The sequence below is a fragment of the Somniosus microcephalus genome, chromosome 4 (genome assembly GCF_052327205.1).
Source record: "Somniosus microcephalus isolate GS21.2 chromosome 4, FLI_Smic_1.0, whole genome shotgun sequence".
Classification (NCBI taxonomy): domain Eukaryota; kingdom Metazoa; phylum Chordata; class Chondrichthyes; order Squaliformes; family Somniosidae; genus Somniosus; species Somniosus microcephalus.
In genome coordinates, this window is record NC_140990.1 from 256,191,911 (window position 1) to 256,212,670 (window position 20,760).

The window sequence follows — 20,760 nt, forward strand, 5'->3', positions numbered from 1 at the left end:
CAACAGAGTGTGCAGAAGAAGCAAAACTGAGGGCAACAACTAACTGAAACGTGAGGCAGTACTGGAACTGAAGCCTCTATTGGAAAAGGTTCACATCAACACTATGAATAATAAGTCCACTGCTCTAACAACAAGGAGTGGTAGAGTAGTGTGAAAACCACTGAACAATGATGTTCACTATCAGTAACTATGGCCAGAATTTTGCCGGTGCACAGCGGACAGGATGGGTGGCGGGTCAGCTGTTAAATTTTTAATGTTTGATAGCGGGTTGGGAACCCCGTCAAAACGTGCACCCTGGACTTTCCCGATTTTGGGTCTGCCAGCGCTGAGCAGACCCGACAGGCAGCGGCAGGGGGAGGCAATTAAAATCATTAGTTGCTTGTTTATAGCCACTTAACAATGCTTTTTTTCCCAGCTTTTTGAATTTGACAGGTCACCCACCGGTTTCCCGCTGTGCCAAGACCTCATCTGTGAAGCTGAGGCAGGAGGTCACTTGTTATTGTTTCAGCTGATGAGTTGACAGCTTCAAATGTCAAGTCAAAGCTCCCAGCTGATTGAGAAATGTTCCCGTAGCCACTAGCTTCTCTAAACTGCATTTCCACTACAGATTCAGAATGCGGCAAGTCTTTACACAAGGCTCCGTCCAGGCTGACCTCTTTACCTCTCCCACCATTGACAGATCGCTTCTGTCATCTCTACTTCACCTGCCATCTATTCCATCAGCATCGGTGCCCTTGAAACTATCTCACCTTGGTCCTAAGAATCCCACCACAATCAGCCCCAATACCAGCATCACCAGGTACACCAGCAGCACCAGGCAAACCAGCAGCACCGCCAACCTCCTCCGCAATCAACTGATGCTGCACAGCACAGAGGGCATCAGCACTCGACCACACTGCTGCCCAGGATGCCAGGGATGGCATCAATCATAGCCAGATTTACTTTGCTTGACGCAGTACATTCTGGCTGCCACATGATGTGCCAGGTTGGCACCACCCCACACCAACACCATAAAGCATCCCTACAATGCCCAAGCCATTCCTTTCGCACTCATCACCATTGTGGGGGTACCGTTATGTCTCACCATTCACTGCAACTTTCTAAGCCACTTCCAAAGGTGCACATAAAGCTGTCTAACAGAAAGTGTTGAAAATAAAGATTTCAATGTTTGACAGCACATTAACAGAACAGGAACATTGGCTAAAAGACACAAGTACCTACCCTTGTGTGTTGTTAGTTGAAATGATTGGACTAGGATGTGGGTGAGTGCGAGGGGTGGCTAGTGAGATGGGGAACTGATAATATAGATAGAGAGGGATGGGTGGAGGTGCAAGTTAAGTTGGTGTGAGTAAGGGTGTGCAGGAGTAGGGTAGGGAAGGCAGAGTGATGGGGATGTGATGAGTGGCACAGCAGGGTGAGGTTGAGTGTGGCTTTGCAGTAACGTTTCGTGATCTACTGAGGTCATTGAAAGGCTTGCACCATTGCAGCCTGCTGCTCCTGACAACATCCCTGCTTGTACCCTCCTGTGCAATGTGCAACCAGGCTGCGTTGGTCTCCTGGGAAGGTCTCTTCCGCCCATTGGAACGGAAGAGAACTTCCATGTGTGCTGTGACTCTCTCCATAAGCATATGGAGGGAGTCATGGGAGAGCCTGGGTGCAGCCGTGCACCTCTGTGCAGTGCTTGTCAGTGTTTACAGCACCTCAATGCTGTAGAACACTGACAGCACAAATATCAAGTAAATTTGCACGTGGTCCCTTTAAGGAAACCAGCTGATGACGCATCATCAAATGACATTATCAGACCCACTTCCTTCAATTGGCCCTGGAAACTCGCTGGGCGGGCTTAACAAGCCCAATCAAGCCCAATCAGGGGAAAGTCATGTCGGAGGCCAGGATGGAGACAGGAGCGGGGCTGCGACCCACTACCGATGTCACCCACCATGGTCCCGCCAAGGTAGGGAAAATCACAGCCTAAATGTGAACTCTCGGCAATGGATCTGTTAGGACTACATAGTTGATATAGATTTTTCATTATGTTAATGAAGGGGTCTTTTTCAAATATATATTTTCCTTTAAGGAGGCAGGTGTATCGATATTGTTGTAACTTTATATCCACAATCAAGTACAGGAAGTTCACTGACTGACCAGGGAGTGTTTCTATGATTGACAGCTGCATGCAGTTAGTTCAAAACAGCTCAGTAACAAAGAGCAAGTCCTGAAAATCTATGATGTAGTTACACTGGCTGGGTGGGACCCTATGACCCCATGGTGATTTGTGCAGTTGACTCCAATGTTATTTGTGGGATCACCTTATTTAAATATGTACTGGCAGACCAGGGAGGGAGTGGCAAAAGTGAGAAACAGGACTTTTTAAAATTTTGCTTTTGCCAGTCAGGATAGCTGCAAAATTTGCACCTCATTTATGTGTCTAACTTATTCTGATGTAAATGACATGTTCACCTCCATTCTTAAGCCAACCAATGCATTAGCTTGTGCAAGCTGGTCAAGAGGTGGATGTAGCAACTGACACCTCCCACTCAGACCAGAAACTTAAGGGGCTTGAAACACAGCCAGAACTATAGCAGAGACAGTCCCACCGATATTTACAGGTCTCCAAATTGTGCTGTGTTGTCACTGTGCTCCAAACCTGCTACTACTAATGCAGATTTTCACAGCCCACATGTTTTTAAGCTCTGAAGTCTTTTTTTGTTTGTTACCTAAGGACCTCATTAACAAAAGCTACACCTTTTTTCCTTAGGCCTGCCCGAGAGTGCACTTACACTATACACTACTGCTGGGAATTTTCTTCAGCGTTCTCCCAATCGGTTGCTGCAACTTCAGTGGATATTGGCAGAAACCATTTTTATGTGGATTACAAGCTGGGGACAAGCCTGTCATGCAAGCAACATGTTGTGGCCACAATGGGCTGAAGTAGGTCATGGTGGGCCAGGACCACGAGTGGCAGGACTGGGCCAAAAGGACACTATTGAGCAGATAGAACGGCAGTAGAAGAGAACTCCAGGTGTAGTGAAGGGCTTTATTTTAATGAACAGACCTCCTGTGGTGTTGCTCAGGGAGGCACCAGGCAGCAAAGAATTGGCTTCACAAAGAACAGAGACAATGGTCTCAGAGCCTGAAAAAGATTAGGGGCTCGAATTTATCAATGAGGACGTGATGGAGGCGGGACTCCCACTTTTTAGGTTGTAGTCCCACCTCCATCGACTTGCGGCCAACCCACGTTATTTTCCCTTGATTGACCTTGTTAAGCCCACCCAGCGGGCTCAGCAGGCCAATTAAGGGACACCTGGTTACTGGCGACGTCAGCGATTGATATTTTATCTGTCAAGAGCTTTTGACAGCTGAAAAATCAGCGTTTGACAGCTCTGTGAAGCTGTCAAACACTGACAATCTGTCTTCTAACTTGAGTCCCTCTACTCAGACTCAGTTAGAGAGCTCTCCAGACCAGAAAGCAGAATGCTGCAGCTTTTGACAGTTCAGCGGCCATTCTGCTTTCTGTGCCGGTAAACTGAGGGACTCCTGAGAACTGAAGGAAGGAAGCCTGCAGGAGAAAGTAAAGGTTAGTAAAACTTATTAAAACACTTTACACTTACCTCACACACTTACCTCTGCACACATGCACCCATCACTCACCTGCACGATGGACATCTCGACCCCTCCAACCCCTTCAGACCGACGGTCTGCCTCGCTAACTTGGCGTGGTTCGGAGTCGTTGGGAAGCCCACACTTCAGGGCTAAAAATAGGGATTAGGCAAAAAACTGCCTGTTAACTACCTGTTAACAGGCAGTTAATTGGCACTAATCCCCTTCCCGCCTCGGGGAGGCGGCTCCCAGCACAGGTCGGATACCCGCCCCCTGGGACATTAGCATGGAGGCGGGTTGGGGGCGGGATGGGTTCCTGCCCTCCGATTCTGCAATTTTCCCACCACTCCCGCCTCCAAACCCGCCTCCACGGGGCTTGGAAATTCGAGCCCTAGGCCTTTGAGGGCAAATCCTAATAGTTGCCTTTCCAACAAGAGTTAGGCAGTTTTGTGTACAATTTCAAATATTTCTGTTTTGACATGTTTGTAAATTGTACTTGTTTTGGTGTGTAGTTGGAAGGCGGAGGGAAAAAATTGCAAGTAAAAGGCTTTAAAAACAAATATTTAACGCAATTTGATTGGTTCAGTTGCTTTTTTTCCCAATTGCCTCATAGGTATCTGATTAGTTGCAGCTTTAGGAATATGAAATGTTGCCAATCAGGTGAAAGCAGAACGCAAAATATGCATATAGAGACATACCTCAAATGTGATGACCACTGAAGTATGAAGGACAAAACTTGCATTAGATATATTGTTTTAATATATCACTAGCTGACCCTCCAGTGCATTATTCACAGGAAGTCAAAGGGCATGATGTTTTTATAAGGATGTAAATTTTCTGTGGTATTCCATGACCTAAGTGAGTGGATTCTCACCCTCTCCACTCCCATTTCATCTCAGAACACCTCGGGCCTCCGCAAAGTGCCCTCGTGACTTCTGTTGTTCCGATCTCCTGACCTCTGATTTTTCCCTTTCTGGTGGTGTCTGGTGGTGCAACATGATCCACCATGGGGGGCCGTTATGTGGTCATAAGAATGGCAAAACGGTGTATACTCCAACTCACCATGATATATTAATAACTACACCAATAAAAGACCAGCCCAGACACTCAAATCACTCAAGACACTTCTTCAAAGTGTTTTTGCCCTTTTTTTACCCTCAGCCTGGTGAGTATGGGCTACAAATAAGGTCCCTGAAATTCTTTGGAGTTTCTGACAGTCTCCTGCCAAAGTTACGGTGGTAGGCTGGGAGGAAACCACCACCCCCCCCCCCCCCCACCATGGGCATGTAGAATTTCTCATCTGGATCTGTGGGATTCAGGCTGACTCATGACTGAAAGGATATATCCCTTGATAGCATGAAATAATTTTTCAGTTTCTTTCGAGTTTTCCCTGATAATTTGTAAAAAAAAGGCACAGAATGAATTTTACAAGTAAAATTTCATTTGCTATCAAATATTTAGTAAGTCATCCAGACGGTTAGTGAGTTGGCCTGAGCACTAGACTGGAGGCCATCCCAATATTACTCAGAAAAGGAAACAGAAATGGGTGGGGAACAGGTATGTTAAGACTAGAGGTCCAAAATAAAAATTGGTGGCCACAAACTGGTCAGGTGGGTAGGGGAGTCCCTGGTGCCCCCATAAAGTGGGAGGAAAATCTGAAAATCAGAGTTAAAAGCATCTGAAAGTGATCAACAACTCCCTCAAAAATCGGGTGAGAAAATAAAATAATGGGTGGATTTGGGCGACTTGCTCAGCAGTGCCACATAGTAACGGGTGGTGGACAGTGTAGCAGATGTTGATTATATTCTTTACCTATTACAAATGTTGGCCTGTTGACATAGGGTTCTCCCATTATAAAGGGTGAGTAAAAAGTATTGCTTATGAATCATCATCATGCTATATAAAGCAATGTTATTGTGGACAGGAAGTGTGTGCTATATATATATAGATATATATCGATACTGGTGGCTCCTTGTGGCATTACTCATGGTGAGTCAGACATTATGCCAGTAACAGGAGGTGTGCAGAAGAGGGTGATGGGTAGACATCGACATTGTAGGAATTTAGAAAGAAGTTTGTAAAGAGAACTACTTGGACACAATAAAGTGTTTTTTGATTGTTTCTTGGAAAATAGTGTTTTTCTTATGCACTAAAGTTGCACAGGTAAATCTGGTTATATTTTTTCCTCTAACAGTGAATAAAGATATGGTTGGATTAATAAACCAAGTTGCAGAAACACCCAGCCCTGGCACAAATAGCAGCCACCCAAGGATGAAAGAAAATGTGATTGCTAACATCACTTGATTCAGAATTTTTACTTAATGGCAGTGTATAAAGGACTAAAACGTAATTTTTAAAACTGCTCATGCCTTTTGCGATTTACAAATTTTGTGGTTGGGTGACTATAGTTGTGGGTATTGTAGTTACGTAGGAACAGGTTAGAGTGGCCACTCCCATTACGGATCTCTCTCTCTTTCACACACACATCCACACATACAATTTCTCCAGAGGAACAAAACTCCCTGTTGTTTTCTATCTGGTTTTCATGTGATGCTGTGGCTCAATCCAATTTCGGGAAAACTTCTTTCAAACATTTCCAACATTAATGAACCAATTTTATGTGTAAGTTTATTAATTTTTGTATAATTTTCCTATTATGTCATAAATGTTATCTTTAGATGTACACACTTACCCCACATACAGCCTGGGTCTTCCTCACACACACCGAGTTTCCACTCAACCTCATTTGCATATCGCTGAACACAAAATCTGCCATGAACTAGCACAATTGGGCAGCATTTTAAAACGTAATTAAAATTACTTAAAAAAATATTCCTTGATATATTTAAGAGTGTTAACTTGGTAAAGTCTGATTAATACAGCTCAAAATGGGCTTATCACAAAAAAATAAACATTTTAAAATCAGTGTCAATCCACCACCTGTGAGTAACCTGATTTTAAATGACTGAAAATGACTTTTAAAAAATATACAAAACTATTTTCTAGTTAGACTGGGGTACAGTAGTCAGTTCCTTAATAAATTAAAAAAAAAATTAATTCAAAACGTACCTATTAGTGTCCCTTTGCCCAAAAGTTCCAGCTTAATTTTTGGAGCCTCCTCGAAGGCCTGCAAACAAACACAATTTGCAGAAACTCCCAATGGTGATGAATTCACCCGGGGGCGTGGCCAGTTTTGTGGGTAGGGCAAGCTTCTAGCTCAATGTTTTTTAAACTAGCGCAAAAGTTGGTGGAAACTCTATTGGTGCTGAATGCAATTTGCACTTAAAATTCAGCGGTCTTCTGCGCTGGTTACGCCGATAGCGGGGGAATTGCGCCGAAAAAACCAGCGCAATCGAGTGGAAACTCCAAGCCATAAACTCTAGTAATTAAAAAAAAATTCTATAAGCAATGCCAGAGCAGTTCAACTGCTACTGTATGTACAGATTAAAAATGGATTATGGGATTATTGCTGAGCTATGAAGCAGTTTGTCAGCTTGCTTGTTTGCCAATAATTCACTTATAATAGTTACATTAACAGCTTAGTGCAGAACCAATGATGTGAAGAGATTAATATTGTTATGGTAAAATGTCACGATTATATGTATTTTTCAATCAACTTGTCTTCTGCAGTAAATTAATTGAGATATAATAGAGAACATTATGAAATTGTTATTAAAAAGGCTGGATTTTTCATTAAGCCACACGTGGTTTATGTTTTGAAAAAAAGTGATATTCCGCAAAGTTGTGTAGCAACGCTGTGTAGAACTAGCTGATCTCCCATAGAGTTGCTCACATACAGGAAAAAATTGTCATTCACTTTTCATTTAACTGTAATTCTGTTTCTCTCCTGCTCAATAACAATTTCTGTTACCTATTCTGTCTTGTATTTGTCTTCCAGTCTATGTCTCTCTCAACTCCATACCAGTCACTCTTCTGCCATCAACTGCATTATCCTAATTGCTCGACTGAGGAAAAGGGAGAGAAAGAAAGTCACCTTCACTGCCTATTATTTAATTCTTTTAATGAAATTAAATTACTTTAGTCAATTAAAAAAAAGTTCATGTTTTTAAACTTTTTTCCTTTTTATGGATAAATAAACTAGAATAAGGCTGGGTCTAAAAGCTTGAAGGCAGGCTAAGGCCTGGCTGAAGTCAAGAGGCATGCCACGGCTAAGTCAATTACAGGTTTGGATGTGCATAATAAAGCTGGGGACAGAGCCGGGCAATGAGCAAAAAAGCAGAGTTCCAGAAAAGGAACACGACTGACCATGGAGCCCAAGTCCTGATGGGTACAAACGTCAGAGTGGCATGTGTCATGCTGTGAGGCAACCAACATGAGGAAATACCTGCTTGACCTCGTCCTTATGAACCTACCTGTTAAGAGACATGTCTGTCCATGGCGGCATTGGTAGGAATGATCACTGTACAGTCCTTGTAAAAACAAAGTCTCACCTTCATAGGGAGGACAGCACCCATCGTGTATTGTGGTACTACCATCATGCTAAACAGGTTACACTAATAACAGAGCCAGCAGCCCAAAACTGGGCACCTACGAAGCGTTGTGGGCCATCAGCAGCTGCAAAATTGCACACCGCCACAATCGGTAAACTCCTGTCCTGACACATCCCTAATTCTTCCATCTTCATCCAGCCAGAAGATCAACATTAGTTCAATCAGGAGTGTAGCAAGGCATGCCAGTAGCAACACCAGGCATAACTTAGAATGAGGTACTAACTTAGTGAAGCTACTACACAAGAGTTACCTGCATGTTAAATATCACAGTCCAATCCCACCAATTACATTCAATTGCCTATTTAACCCTTGACATACAAGCCTGTGTTCTCATAACTAGCCTCCAGGTAATGCCTTCCAGCATCTGTTGTCTCCATTTGTAGACTTTCCCCATCAACTTTATGAGTGACATCTTGCCTTTGGAATAATGGAAGAACCTAGACAGGACTGACTGCTCATGCTATGCCAATGACCATGGCGTTCCAACTATCCAAATCCGATGCATCATATCAGGCTTATTTGTCACTAACTGCTTAATCCAGATCGTAAAGTGAAGGACTTTAGCAAAGAGATGTGCCCATTGTGAGGCTGACTGCCCCTCCAGGATATTCAGTGACAGATCAATGTAGGCCAAAGGCCTCCCATATCTCCCTTTTGCCCTAAATCCACCTTGCAGCTTGGTCCTGGGTCTAACAATAGGCCAGGGAAAACCTTTCTATTGCATGCCTTAGAGTTCTGAACCATGAAGGAGAACTGTCCGTACATATTCCATAAACCACAAGGTTAACCTGCACTGGCAATTTTCTGTCATTGATAAAAGTCCGTAGTGCCCTTCGCCCCTTCTCTGCATGGTCCGGAAAGAATGTGTCTAGGCTAAACCGATCACCCACCATGACCCCCAGATACTGATAAAAATCAACAATTGTAACAGATCCCCTTGTACCTTCCAAAGTGACAATAAGACTTTTCAGACCTTAGTATAAAAAATCTAATACAAGGCTATAATGCAGAATGAACCTCAAAATAAATGCATTTAGTCTTTGCTACCAAATGTCCGTTAATGCCACTCCATCTGACCACTAGGAGGTGCAAGAATTTAATTTTCAGTCATCTAATCAAATATTGTTCTGCGCCCAAAAAGAATTTGAATCATAGGCCGGAATTTTAATCGGGAGACAGGTTGGCAGCGGGGCGGGGGGGGGACGCAAGGAAGTGGTTGGGAAACACGGGAGAATGGGTTTTCCGCAGGCCCTGCTGAATTTAATGGCAGAGCCTGATTAGCATTTCAAAGCTCTGTTTCCACCCCCAGCAGCCAGCCAGATGGAGGGGCTGGCTGCAGGTGGATAGGCCTGTGGCACTAGGCCGCAGTGATGAGGGAGGGAGGGATCGGAGCTGGAACATCAGGGGTGGGGTGAGGGGAACATTGGGGCCGGAGGAGGATTGGGGGGTGGGTGGGTGGCGGCGGGGGGGGGGGGGGGGGGGGGCAGGCGGGAAAGAGAGGATCGGGGCCCGAGTATTGGGAGGGGGGGTGGAGTCTGAGAAGGCAATTGGAGGCCTCGTGTGGGGGATCAGATGCCTCGGTGGGGTGGGGGGTGTTTCGGAGGCCTCGGGAGGGTCTCCGATCGCGGGGGATGAGTGAGGCTGGGGTGCTGGTTCCAGCAGGTAAGTGTAAAGGCACTTACATCCTGAATCAGCAGTCCTCGCCTTCCATTAGCTGGCGGTTTCTCCGAGGCCTGAGAAACCCGACCAGCCACAGTTAAATTGAAATGCTGATTAAATCTGAGGCATGCCAGCCTCATTATAATAATATTTAAATTGGCAATCTGCCTCCTGGCAATGGGTTGGCTGTCCGCACCCCCGTCCTGCCTCCCTTAAAACCGGAAGTGGGTAGGTTGCAGACAGGTTGGGGTCGGGATTCCATTTTTTAACACTTTAACTTCCCACTTGACCCCAACCCACCTGTTTTTTGGCTTTAAAATTCCCCCACATAGAATCAAACAGCACAGAAGGAGGCCATTTGGCCCATCGAGCCTGTGCTGGCTCTCTGAAAGAGCTACCAATTAGTCTCACTCCCCTGCTCTTTCCCATAGCCTTGCAAATATTTCCTTTTTAAGTAGAGATCCATTTCCTTTTGAAAGTTAATACTGAATCTGTTTCCACTGCCCTTTTCGGCAATGCATTGCAGATCATAACAACTTGCTGAGTAAAAAAAATTCTCCTCCTCTCCCCCTTAGCAGTTTTGACAATTATTTTAAATCTGTGCCCTCCTGCCAGTGGAAACAGTTTCTTCCCTATCTACTTTATCAAAACCCCTCATAATTTTGAACATCTTTATTAAACTTGTCCTGCCACCTTCAAAGATTTATGTATGTGAACCACCATTGTTGCACGGTTTCCCTCCAAGTTTGCTAGTAGTAAAATATTCGTCACTGCTGCGATGTTTCGGAGATGCAGCAATATAGATGCAGCATGAAGCAGTTGCATGCAGAGCCATGTTTCCAAATCTGTGATTTCTTGTCCCATTATGGGTGCTCAGCCTGAAAAAGGGTGGAAGCCACAATTTGCTGAGTCCAGTTCTGAAACAGTATATTCGGTTTTGTAAGACCTACTTCACCACAGAGGATGAACTAGAAGATAATTAGTTTAAATTTGAGTGTTATATCAACACATTGGGGTGAAATCGGTTTGGGCAGTAATGAATCAGCAGCCCATTTAACACCCCACCCAATTTTCTTTACCATTGGACAAGAAAATCGGGCCGTGTGTAACAGGCGCTTTCAATTTGCTATCGATTGTTTTTGAGCTGCCACCCAAGAGCAATTTCACCCCGTCATCTGATCTTTTGCAAACAATTTCATTTTGCCAAGTAGTGTAACAGTTAAGATGGTTTCTTCACAATACTTTTGGGGTTAAATAATCATGATGACTAACACCCTAATTCACTAATCCTGTGCATAAGGAGTTGTGTTAATTTGTGCTATTAGGCGAGCCATTTTATAGAAGCAGATTGCGTCATTTTGGGAGGGGTGAAACAAAAGCAGTTATTGGCCAAGTACAAAAAGAGCAATTCTGTGTAAATTACAAAGAATCGCCAGTTTGTTCACCCGACCTTTCACAATGTGGGAAGCCAAATCACCACAGTTGCGAGTAAAAATGAGAAAGTGTCAAAGTGCCATTTTATTTTTCATGTTGGAGATACATTCTCCAAGACAAATTGATTCATGAATGTGCCAATATTAGACTGTTGAGGTACATACGCAATCCTCTGGTGAAGGATCATTGTCGATGATTTTCATCGGGGGAGGAAGAGGAGTATGGGACTCATCATCTGGCTCATCCTCTCCTCCACTCTGCATTCCCGATGAAGACTTGGATAAAGTGCCACTGGGTGGTTCATCTTTCCTTCCCTTCTGTTAAGAGAAATTCCATAAAAGATCAAACAATATATATTTCATAGATTCCAAAGATCATTGTTGATTTAAAGTCCTGTAAAAGAGATATTAAAAAGCCTTGAATAAGATTGTATGATCGTTCTTTTAACAGTTTCTTGTCAGTATAAACACTGCTTTCATCTTAGTACAAGTATATAGGGCCGCATATGCTGAAAAACCGGCATTTCCGATCTGTCAAGAATGCTCTCGACAGATCGGATGTCTGCCCTGGAGAAGGGCCTCTGTGGGCAGATAGTTCCGCTTTCTGGAGAGCCTCTGCCCGCAGAAAACCCTTAGAATACCTATGCCTGGTAAAAGCAGGCGTAAGGCTTGCTTTTACCAGCATAAGAGTTGAAAATTTTTTTTTTTTTTTTAATTCACTCATTTATCATTTAAAAATACTTTTAAAAAAAGTAAGTTTATTTTTAGCCCCGTAAAAAACTTTAATTATTTTTTCAAAAAATTTAATTTTTGTTTAAAATATTTAAGTTATTGTAATTTCAACTCATTTTAAAAATGTGATGTTTTTTTAAAAATGTATTTAATGTTTTAGTGTTTTTGGGGTGATCTCCATTCATATATTTGACAGGTCTATCCGTCAAGTGTATGAAGGGAGATTCCCTTCTTTGATTGGCTCCCCATGGCCCACGTGATCCCAGGGACGCTTGTGAACTGCATGCGCCTCTGGGATATGTGAGCCCTGCGCATTTCGAGTTGGAGACGCCCAGGAACGGAAGTATACGCACCTTGGGAGCCCTCAGGTAAGTCTGTAGATTTTTTCCAAATCGGAGGCCTCCACACGCAGGAAGCCCCCGATCGGAAAATACGGGCTATAATGTTTTTCCTCCTCTTATCCTGCTAAGGATAAGTACCTGTACTCATGTTCTGAGTACCATTCTACAGGCACCAGGAGCCCTGCAATAACTCACCCAAACTGCCATTCTTCATGTGTGACCTTGGACAGCAAGTGTCAGGGGACATTGCAGCTGAACCCAAACCTGTCACTCTTGCCCACCCCACACCTGCCCCCCCCCCCCTGCCCACCCCCCGCAATGACACATACTAGTAAGGTTTACTTGATAGCAATTGGGAGCTGAGACCCTGATCAATTTTTCCCCTCCCTAGCCTAGCTGAGACCGAAAGTAGCACCCTACCACCGTTCCCGCTGAGATCAATGAACTCAGAAACAGAGCAGGAATTGAACCTGGGGAATTCTTGGTTTCTATTGCTCAGTTCCACATTGGGCAGTATACTTAGCAACTGAGCTAACAGGAAGTTCATCATCCACGTACCAGTTTAAGTATAGACTCGGCTCACAATATCTTTGTTTTATTTCAGGGCTGGAAATAAGATTATACCCCCTAAAAAACCACCCAGACTGTGGAGCTGTACAAAAACAACAACATACCTCATCTGCACTGTCCTCCTGAGGTGCATTTTCATTCTCCCCTGTTTTGGGTGATGCTGGATCTACACTTGTCTTGCCATTCCTGCCTCTTTTCTGCTTGACAATCTTCCTGTTATCAGCCTTGCCACTGCTGAGTCTACGGACAGGGCTAGTCAGCCATTTCTTCAGCGTGTTTCCTGAACGTTTGGGTCCTGGGGAATTCTGCATGGAACTTAACGAAGGCTGAGGCTGAAGGCTTGAAACAGATTCAGACTTAGCTCCATTGTCATTTGGTGAATACGTTTCTAGAAACAGAATGGATAAAAAATTATTTTAGCAACCTTAGATCAGAATTCATTAATGTAACCTTGTTCTGTATGCTCCACTTTCTAGACATCCTAATGAGATTATTGGTTGTATTGTGCACATCCACTTTTTTTACAACCTAAACTGATAGGTACATACATTTGGAGATAATAAACTAGGCGATCGTGTCTGTAACTCACCACATCGCAAGTTCTTGGTCTTAGCCATGGGATGCAATGAGAAGGGCCAAGCACTTTCCCATTGGAAAGGAAAAAATATGGGACAGTCATTTAGGGAGACTCCCACTCTTACTTCTTGCTACAGAAGGTCCAGTTTACCCACCCTTAAACCTGCAGAATGGTACAGTTGGCTAAGGAGGAAGGGGGGGGGGGAGGGGAGAAGAGGAGGTCAAGAACAAAAAAGAGGGGCAAAATAAAAATCAAAACTGAGAGGTTTAATGCAATTTTCTGAAATTAAATCACTGTTGCATGCCAAACAATGGTAGGCCAAATCTATCTGCAATAAGTAGTTTGAATTTATATTTACAATGTATAACCTACTAGTCCTAAGTGATTCCCCTCTAAGTGTGTTGGCTTGTGGCAGACTTTCACTGGCAGCCTGTTGAGATTGTGGAGGCCCCAGACCTCCTTGGGTTGACGACAGCTCCCATGCCTGCTGCACCAGGAGCTCCTGGGCATCTGGCAATCCATCCGATCCATCCCTGTTCATGCACTATTAGAGGGTTAACTGAAGGTTGTGGCAGAGCCACTGAGGGACTCTGAACAACTGTACATAATTCCCTTTAACGATGTGTTAGCTACAGACTAAATCTGTACTATTGTATATACTGTTTGCATGTACAGTGCACGGTCCCTTTAAGAGCGCGGGCAAACGCGATGACATCATGCCGCTAATCACGTGATCACCCAAACGCGGGAAAAATGTGATGATGTCATGACGCCATCCACGGGACCGCCCAGGCAGTCCTCGTGGAGCCTCCGACCTGTTAAGACCTGTATTCATAGTTCTCTTGCATCAATCTGTTTAAACTCGTTAGTTTGACATTAAAAACCTTTTTGATTGATTGCCTGCGTCGAACTCAATCTCTAGATAGGAATTTGACCATTCCTACAAGGTTACATTTAATTTTTGATGGTTACAAAGAGACCAGCTTACCACAAATTCTCCAGTTTTCAGTATGTGGGCTAAAAAGTAGGTTTTAACTCCTACAAAGCGGCCCAGCCAGTGAAATGGAGGAATTCATATTCATCATAAATCAGCTGGAAACTGGAATTAGGAGGCATTTAAACAGCTAAGCGAGCACTGGGAAGGCTAAAGCAGTTGATAACTGTGCAAAACGGTGAAGAATATTGGTTACAGACCGAGGAAAGGCAGCTTTACAGCCTAGCAAGCCGTACTGCAAGGCATGATGGAATGAAGAGTCACAATTTACGGGACTGATTGCCAGCACCCAATAAGCTTCTCGTGCAGCAGGCATGGGAGCTAGTATCAGAATGCAGAGGACAACAGTTAGGCACCACAGCACCAGGAATTTTCTGTCTGCTTGTCATGTAACACAGAGTATCACAGTGTACCCTTCGAATTGTAGTTCTAGAGGAACAGGGTGAAAACAACAACTCCCATGATGCTTCTATCTCACACATAGAATGTGTGGACAGGACACAAAACTCAGATACATTTCTGACAAAGACTTTCATGATATATGGACTGAAATATACCAAGACTTATCCCAAATCAGTTAAAGAACTAGAGAAGTAAAAAAAAAGCCACAATATTTATTGCAATGTTTATTGAAAAGCTGTTCTTGAAGAATATAAAATGAACTTGTAGATTTTAAGCTGATTAAAAAATCTTGGAACATTTTCTTTCCCTTAGTTATCCTGATGGATAAGACGGATAACTAAGGGAAAGAATGTGTTTTCTTTGTTTTTTATCCAGAACGGACATCATCAAAGTCAATCTGTATAGAAAAACAAGGTTATATTATTATTTTAAAATGCACCTTAAACAACATTTTGTTCAGGACCCCAACATTCTGATGAGAGTTTTTAAACTGTAACAGAAAAAAGTATTAAACAATTTTATTGCAGTTGAGGCTGGTTGAATAATTAGGCCTGTTACTAGGGAGACTGAATAAAGTATTAACTAGATATGTATTCAATGGTACGATTTTAGAGGTTAACACGAGTGTCCAATTTAAAAGAATGGGAGTTGTTCTGTGGACAGCTGCTGGAAGAGTAATGCTTCAGAGAGCTACTCACGACTGTTACACCAGACTGCAGTGCTCAAGAATTATACATGAATGGGGTCAAATAGATTTCTGTATAAATTCCTATTTAATGTCTTCCTTGTGTTTCCTTGTCTTTTTTTGGTCTGGTTCAGTTGTGCTTCTGCACTTCATTAGTGGCATTCCAATAGGATATTTGAAACATGATTGTTTCTCAAAACTTTTGAGCAGTTTCTTTATTTGTACTTTTTAAAACCACACAATAAGTGCAGTTATTGTTGACGTTTCTTTCTGTGCTCCCCTCGATCAAAATGTCCTTTGTTAGCAGATCAAGGAAGCCACAAGTTTAAAGTAAAAGCTGGTCTGTGGTGGGGGACGGAAACAGAAAACTGAGTATACTTGAACAAATTAAAATTGTATCTTGGGGCATTATAGCTTTATGCATCATGTTGCTAGGATACTGAACAAATCAAGCCAGTTTCACATCTGAATCAAGTCCAATGCCAAAAAAAGCAAACTAATGTATTAAATTCTTCATAGTTGCATGCACCCATTTTGAATATTGGATTTCAGCAACTAAGACATGAATTTCCTCAATGTCCATTGCACCGTTGTTGCGCTGTTCTTGCACCATTGCAAAAGTGTTCCTAGATTACAACAGTAACTGCACTTCAAAAGAGTACTTCATTGGGAGTCATTTTAAACCCCAAAAACATTGAAGTCAGGTGAGATGTTAAAATTTTTTTTTAACTCAAACCCGACCATTTCTGGGTTTAACGGAGACGGGACAGTGGGCGGGCAGCCAATCCACTCCCAGGAGACAGGTTGTCCATTTAAATATTATAACGAGGCTGGGAGCCTCACATTTAACCTGTTTTACATGTTTAACCCTGGCCGGCTGGGTTTCCCAGGCCGTGGGAAACCCAGCAGCTCAAGGGAGGTGAGGACAGCTTTGGGGAAAAGGTAAGTGCTCTTACAGCACTGCTTGTGGAGCAGGAGTGCTTCCTCCCAGCCATCGCCACCCCACCCCTCCCCGGGGTCGGGGATCGGACCACCTTCCCCTCCACTTGCAGCTGCAGGCTCGCTACCTGTGGCTTAAAGTCATTCAGGGAAGGGAGCATTCAGCAGGTGTAGCTGTTTATGCTCAGGTGATGAATACTGACACAGTCCTGCTGGGCATCAAGGGCTGCTCAGCAGTCATGTGCTAAGGTTGGTAGTGGTTTCTAGGAAGATCGCTTTTTTGGCAACTGGCACAGAAGGAGGTGATGGTGTGGTATGCCGCTGTAGCTGATCAGTGGTTTAACATCTCCTACAGAATCCGATATTGAATGGCCCGTGCAAGCAGTAGCCTGGGATTATCTTGCTGACTGTTCAGCCTCCAGAATTGTTAAGGCCTGCAGTTTTCTTTGGGCAACACCAACTCCTACATATCAAAGTGGAATTGATGGCTTTCCTGCAGTACATAATTGTACAGAGCACAGTATGCCATAATGATCCTCGCAGCGCTTTGGTGCATGTACTGCAGGATTTTACCAGATTTGTTCAGGCAGAGAAATCTGCTCTTCATTCAATAGTCCTATGGTCCACTCCACCACAAGTCTTGTTGTTCCATGGGTCTGGTTGTATGCACTCTTAGCCTGCATTCCAGGCTGCCTCAATGGAGTCATGAGTCATGGTTGTAGGGTGTATGCCTCGTCCCCAAGGAGCCCATCCTTGGCCATAGTTGTCCTCCTGGAAGAGTCAGGGGGTGCTGAGTGATATAGAATGAAAGCATCTTGGCAGGTGCCTACATGCCTGGCATTCATACGCATGATCTTCTGGTTGGCGCTACAGACCATCTGAAAATTTAGTGAATGGAACTCCTACCTGTTTAGGAATGTTAGCAGCTATTCTGCTACTGCTTTCAATGCTACATGTGTACCATCTGTGACGCCCTGCGTTATGGGGAATTCAGCAATGTGGTAGAACTCCTTGGCTCTCTCCCTCTGCTGCCTGCCTGTTATGCCAAAGTGGATGAGCTCTGTAGTTCTGTTGAAGAGCACATCTATGACCTGTCAAATGGCTATCATGGCCACTCCTTGGCTGATGTTGCACATGAAAGGATTGGGTGCCAAAACAATTCAGAACAGTGGTCACTTTCATAATGACAGACAGAGCTGTTCTGGCAGTGGAGCGAGACTGGAGATCGTTGCGATGGTCATAGAAACATCGAAACATAAAAGATAGGAGCATAAGTAGGCCATTCGGCCCCTCGAGCCTGCTCCGCCATTCAATGCGATCATGGCTGATCATCCAAATTCAGTACGCTGTCCCTGCTTTCTCCCCATACCCCTTGATCCCTTTAGCCTTAAGAAATATATCCAACTCCTTCTTGAATATATTTAATGAATTGGCCTCTACTGCCTTCTGTGGTAGAGAATTCCACAGGTTCACCACTCTCTGGGTGAAGAAATTCCTCCTCATTTCTGTCCTAAATGGCTTACTCCTTATCCTTAGACTGTGACCCCTGGTTCTGGACTCCCCGACTATCGGGAACATCCTTCCTGCATCTAGTCTGTCCAGTCCTGTCAGAATTTTATAATTTTCAATGAGATCCCCTCTCATTCTTCTAAACTCCAGCGAGTACAAGCCCAATCGACCCAATCTCTCCTCATACGTCATTCCTGCCATCCCAGGTATCAGCCTGGTGAATCTTCGCTGAACTCCTTCCATGGCAAGAACATCCTTCCTCAGATAAGGCGACCAAAACTACACACAATACTCAAGATGTGGTCTCACCAAGGCCCTGTACAATGGCAGCAAGACATCCTTGTTCCTGTACTCAAACCCTCTCGCTACGAAGGCCAACATACCATTTGCCTTCTTAACCGCCTGCTGCACCTGCATGCTTACCTTCAGCGACTGGTGCACAAGGACACCCAGGTCTCGTTGCACATCCCCTTCTCCCAATCTATTGCCATTCAGATAATAATCTGCCTTCCTGTTTTTGACACCAAAGTGGATAACCTCACATTTATCCACGTTATATTGCACCTGCCATGCTTCTGCCCAATCACCCAACCTGTCCAAATCATCCTGGAGTTTCTCGGCATCCTCCTCACAGCACACATGCCCACCCAGCTTTGTGTCGTCTGCAAACTTGGAGATATTACATCTAGTTCCCTTGTCTAGATCATTAATATATATTGTGAATAGCTGGGGTCCAAGGACCGATCCCTGCGGTACCCCATTAGTCACTGCCTGCCACTCGGAAAAAGAGCCGTTTATTCCAACTCCTTGCTTTCTATCTGCCAACCAGTTCTCTATCCAAGTCAATACCTTGCCCCCAATCCCATGTGTCTTAACTTTACACGCTAATCTCTTATGCGGGACCTTATCGAAAGCCTTTTGAAAGTCCAAATACACCATATCCACTGGTTCTCCCTTATCTATTTTACCAGTGACATCCTCAAAAAATTCCAGTAGATTAGTCAAGCACGATTTACGTTTTGTAAATCCATGCTGACTCTGTCCGATCCTGTCACTGTTTTCCAAGTGCTCTGCTATTACATCTTTTATAGTGGACTCTAGCATTTTCCCCACTACCGATGTCAGGCTTACCGGTCTGTAATTCCCCGTTTTCTCTCTACCACCTTTTTTGAATAGTAGGGTAACATTAGCTACCCTCCAATCCATGGGTACTGTTCCAGATTCCATCGAATGTTGGAAGATGATCAGCAATGCATCTACTATTTCTAGGGCCACTTCCTTAAGTACCCTAGGATGTAGATTATCAGGCCCTGGGGATTTATCGGCCTTCAATCCCGTCAATTTCCCTAACACCATTTCCCTACAAATACTGATTTCTTTCAGTTCCTCCCTTTCATCAGACCCTATGTTCCCCGACATCTCTGGGAGGTTATTTGTGTCCTCCTTTGCGAAGGCAGAGCCAAAATATGTATTTAATTGGTCTGCCATTTCTTTGTTCCCCATTATAAATTCCCCTGATTCTGACTGCAAGGGACCTACGCTTGACTTCACCAATCTTTTTCTCTTCACATATCTATAAAAGCTTTTACAGTCCGTTTTTATGTTCCCTGAAAGCTTACTCTCATATTCTATTTTCCCCTTAATTAATCCCTTTGTCCTCCTTTGTTGAATCCTAAACTATTCCCAATCCTCAGGTTTACTGCTTTTTCTGGCCAATTTATATGTCCTCTCCTTGGATCTTATGCTATCCCTAATTTCCCTTGTTAGCCACGGTTGAGTCACCTTTTTTGTTTTATTTTTATGCCAAACAGGGATGAACAAATTCTGTCGTTCATCCATGCGGTCTTTGAATGTTTGCCATTGCCTATCCACCGTCAACCCTTTGAGTGACATTCCCCAATCAATCCTACTCAACTCGCGCCTCATACCATCGTAGTTTCCTTTATTTAAATTCAGGACCCTAGTCTCTGAGTCAACTACTTCATTCTCCATCTTAATGGTCATACAGATGTGCAATTGCTGTCTTGGACAATCACACCCTTTGAACACAGAGCTCCTCTGAGAGGTCCTCGAAGGACTTGTGCTGCCGATAGGCACATGGTCGAGGGGTGTACCTAGTGAGCTGGTGTCTTCTGCCTTATTGGGAGGACTCATAAAAATCAACATTTCATTGTGCAGTACACACGTCTGCTGCATATATGACAAATAAAAATTGAATTGAATTGAATTGAATTATTTGCCTCGTCCTTGTGTGCTACAGGAAGAAGGCATGCCAACGCCTGTTCTTCCTCAGGAGACTGAAGAAATTTGGAATGGCCCCCCAGATTCTCACCAACTTCTACCGGTGCACCATCGAGAGTATCCTGTCCGGCTGCATCACTACCTGGTATGGCAACTGCACCGCCACAGACCGCAAGGCTCTACAGATGGTGGTGAAAGCTGCACAACATACTATAGGAATTAAACTACCTGCTGTCCAGGATAGCTACCCCGAGAGGTGCCGGGGGAAGGCCCTGAGAATCATTAAAGACGCGAGCCACCCCAGCCACAACCTCTTCGCCTTGCTCCTGTCCGGTAAGAGATACCGAAGCATACGGTCTCGTACCAGTAGGTTTCGAAACAGCTTCTACCCCCAGGTCATAAGGCTCATGAATGTATAATTTATTATTACTGTTGTTTTATTTATTATTACTGTATTTCTATTAGTATTTTATCATTGTTATGCCATATTTATTCCAATGTTGGGAGGACTCGTAAAAATCAACATTTCATTGTGCAGTACACACGTCTGCTGCATATATGACAAAT

General features: G+C 43.9%; 1 protein-coding gene and 1 pseudogene across 9 annotated transcripts in view; one reads left to right on the top strand and one right to left on the bottom strand.

Moving 5' to 3' along the window:
- Window positions 1-20,760, bottom strand: part of kalrna (kalirin RhoGEF kinase a) — a 1,017,450-nt gene that overhangs the window by 183,962 nt on the left and 812,728 nt on the right. For all 9 annotated transcript variants that reach the window (XM_085986273.1, XM_085986275.1, XM_085986274.1 and 6 more), the window contains 2 exons: window positions 12,951-13,234; window positions 11,369-11,521 (listed from right to left, as the gene is read on the bottom strand). In XM_085986273.1, the coding sequence (XP_085842399.1) occupies window positions 11,369-11,521; window positions 12,951-13,234 (437 nt within the window). The remainder of the gene's footprint in view (window positions 1-11,368; window positions 11,522-12,950; window positions 13,235-20,760) is intronic.
- Window positions 13,462-20,760, top strand: part of LOC147120403 (uncharacterized) — a 32,696-nt pseudogene continuing 25,397 nt past the window's right edge.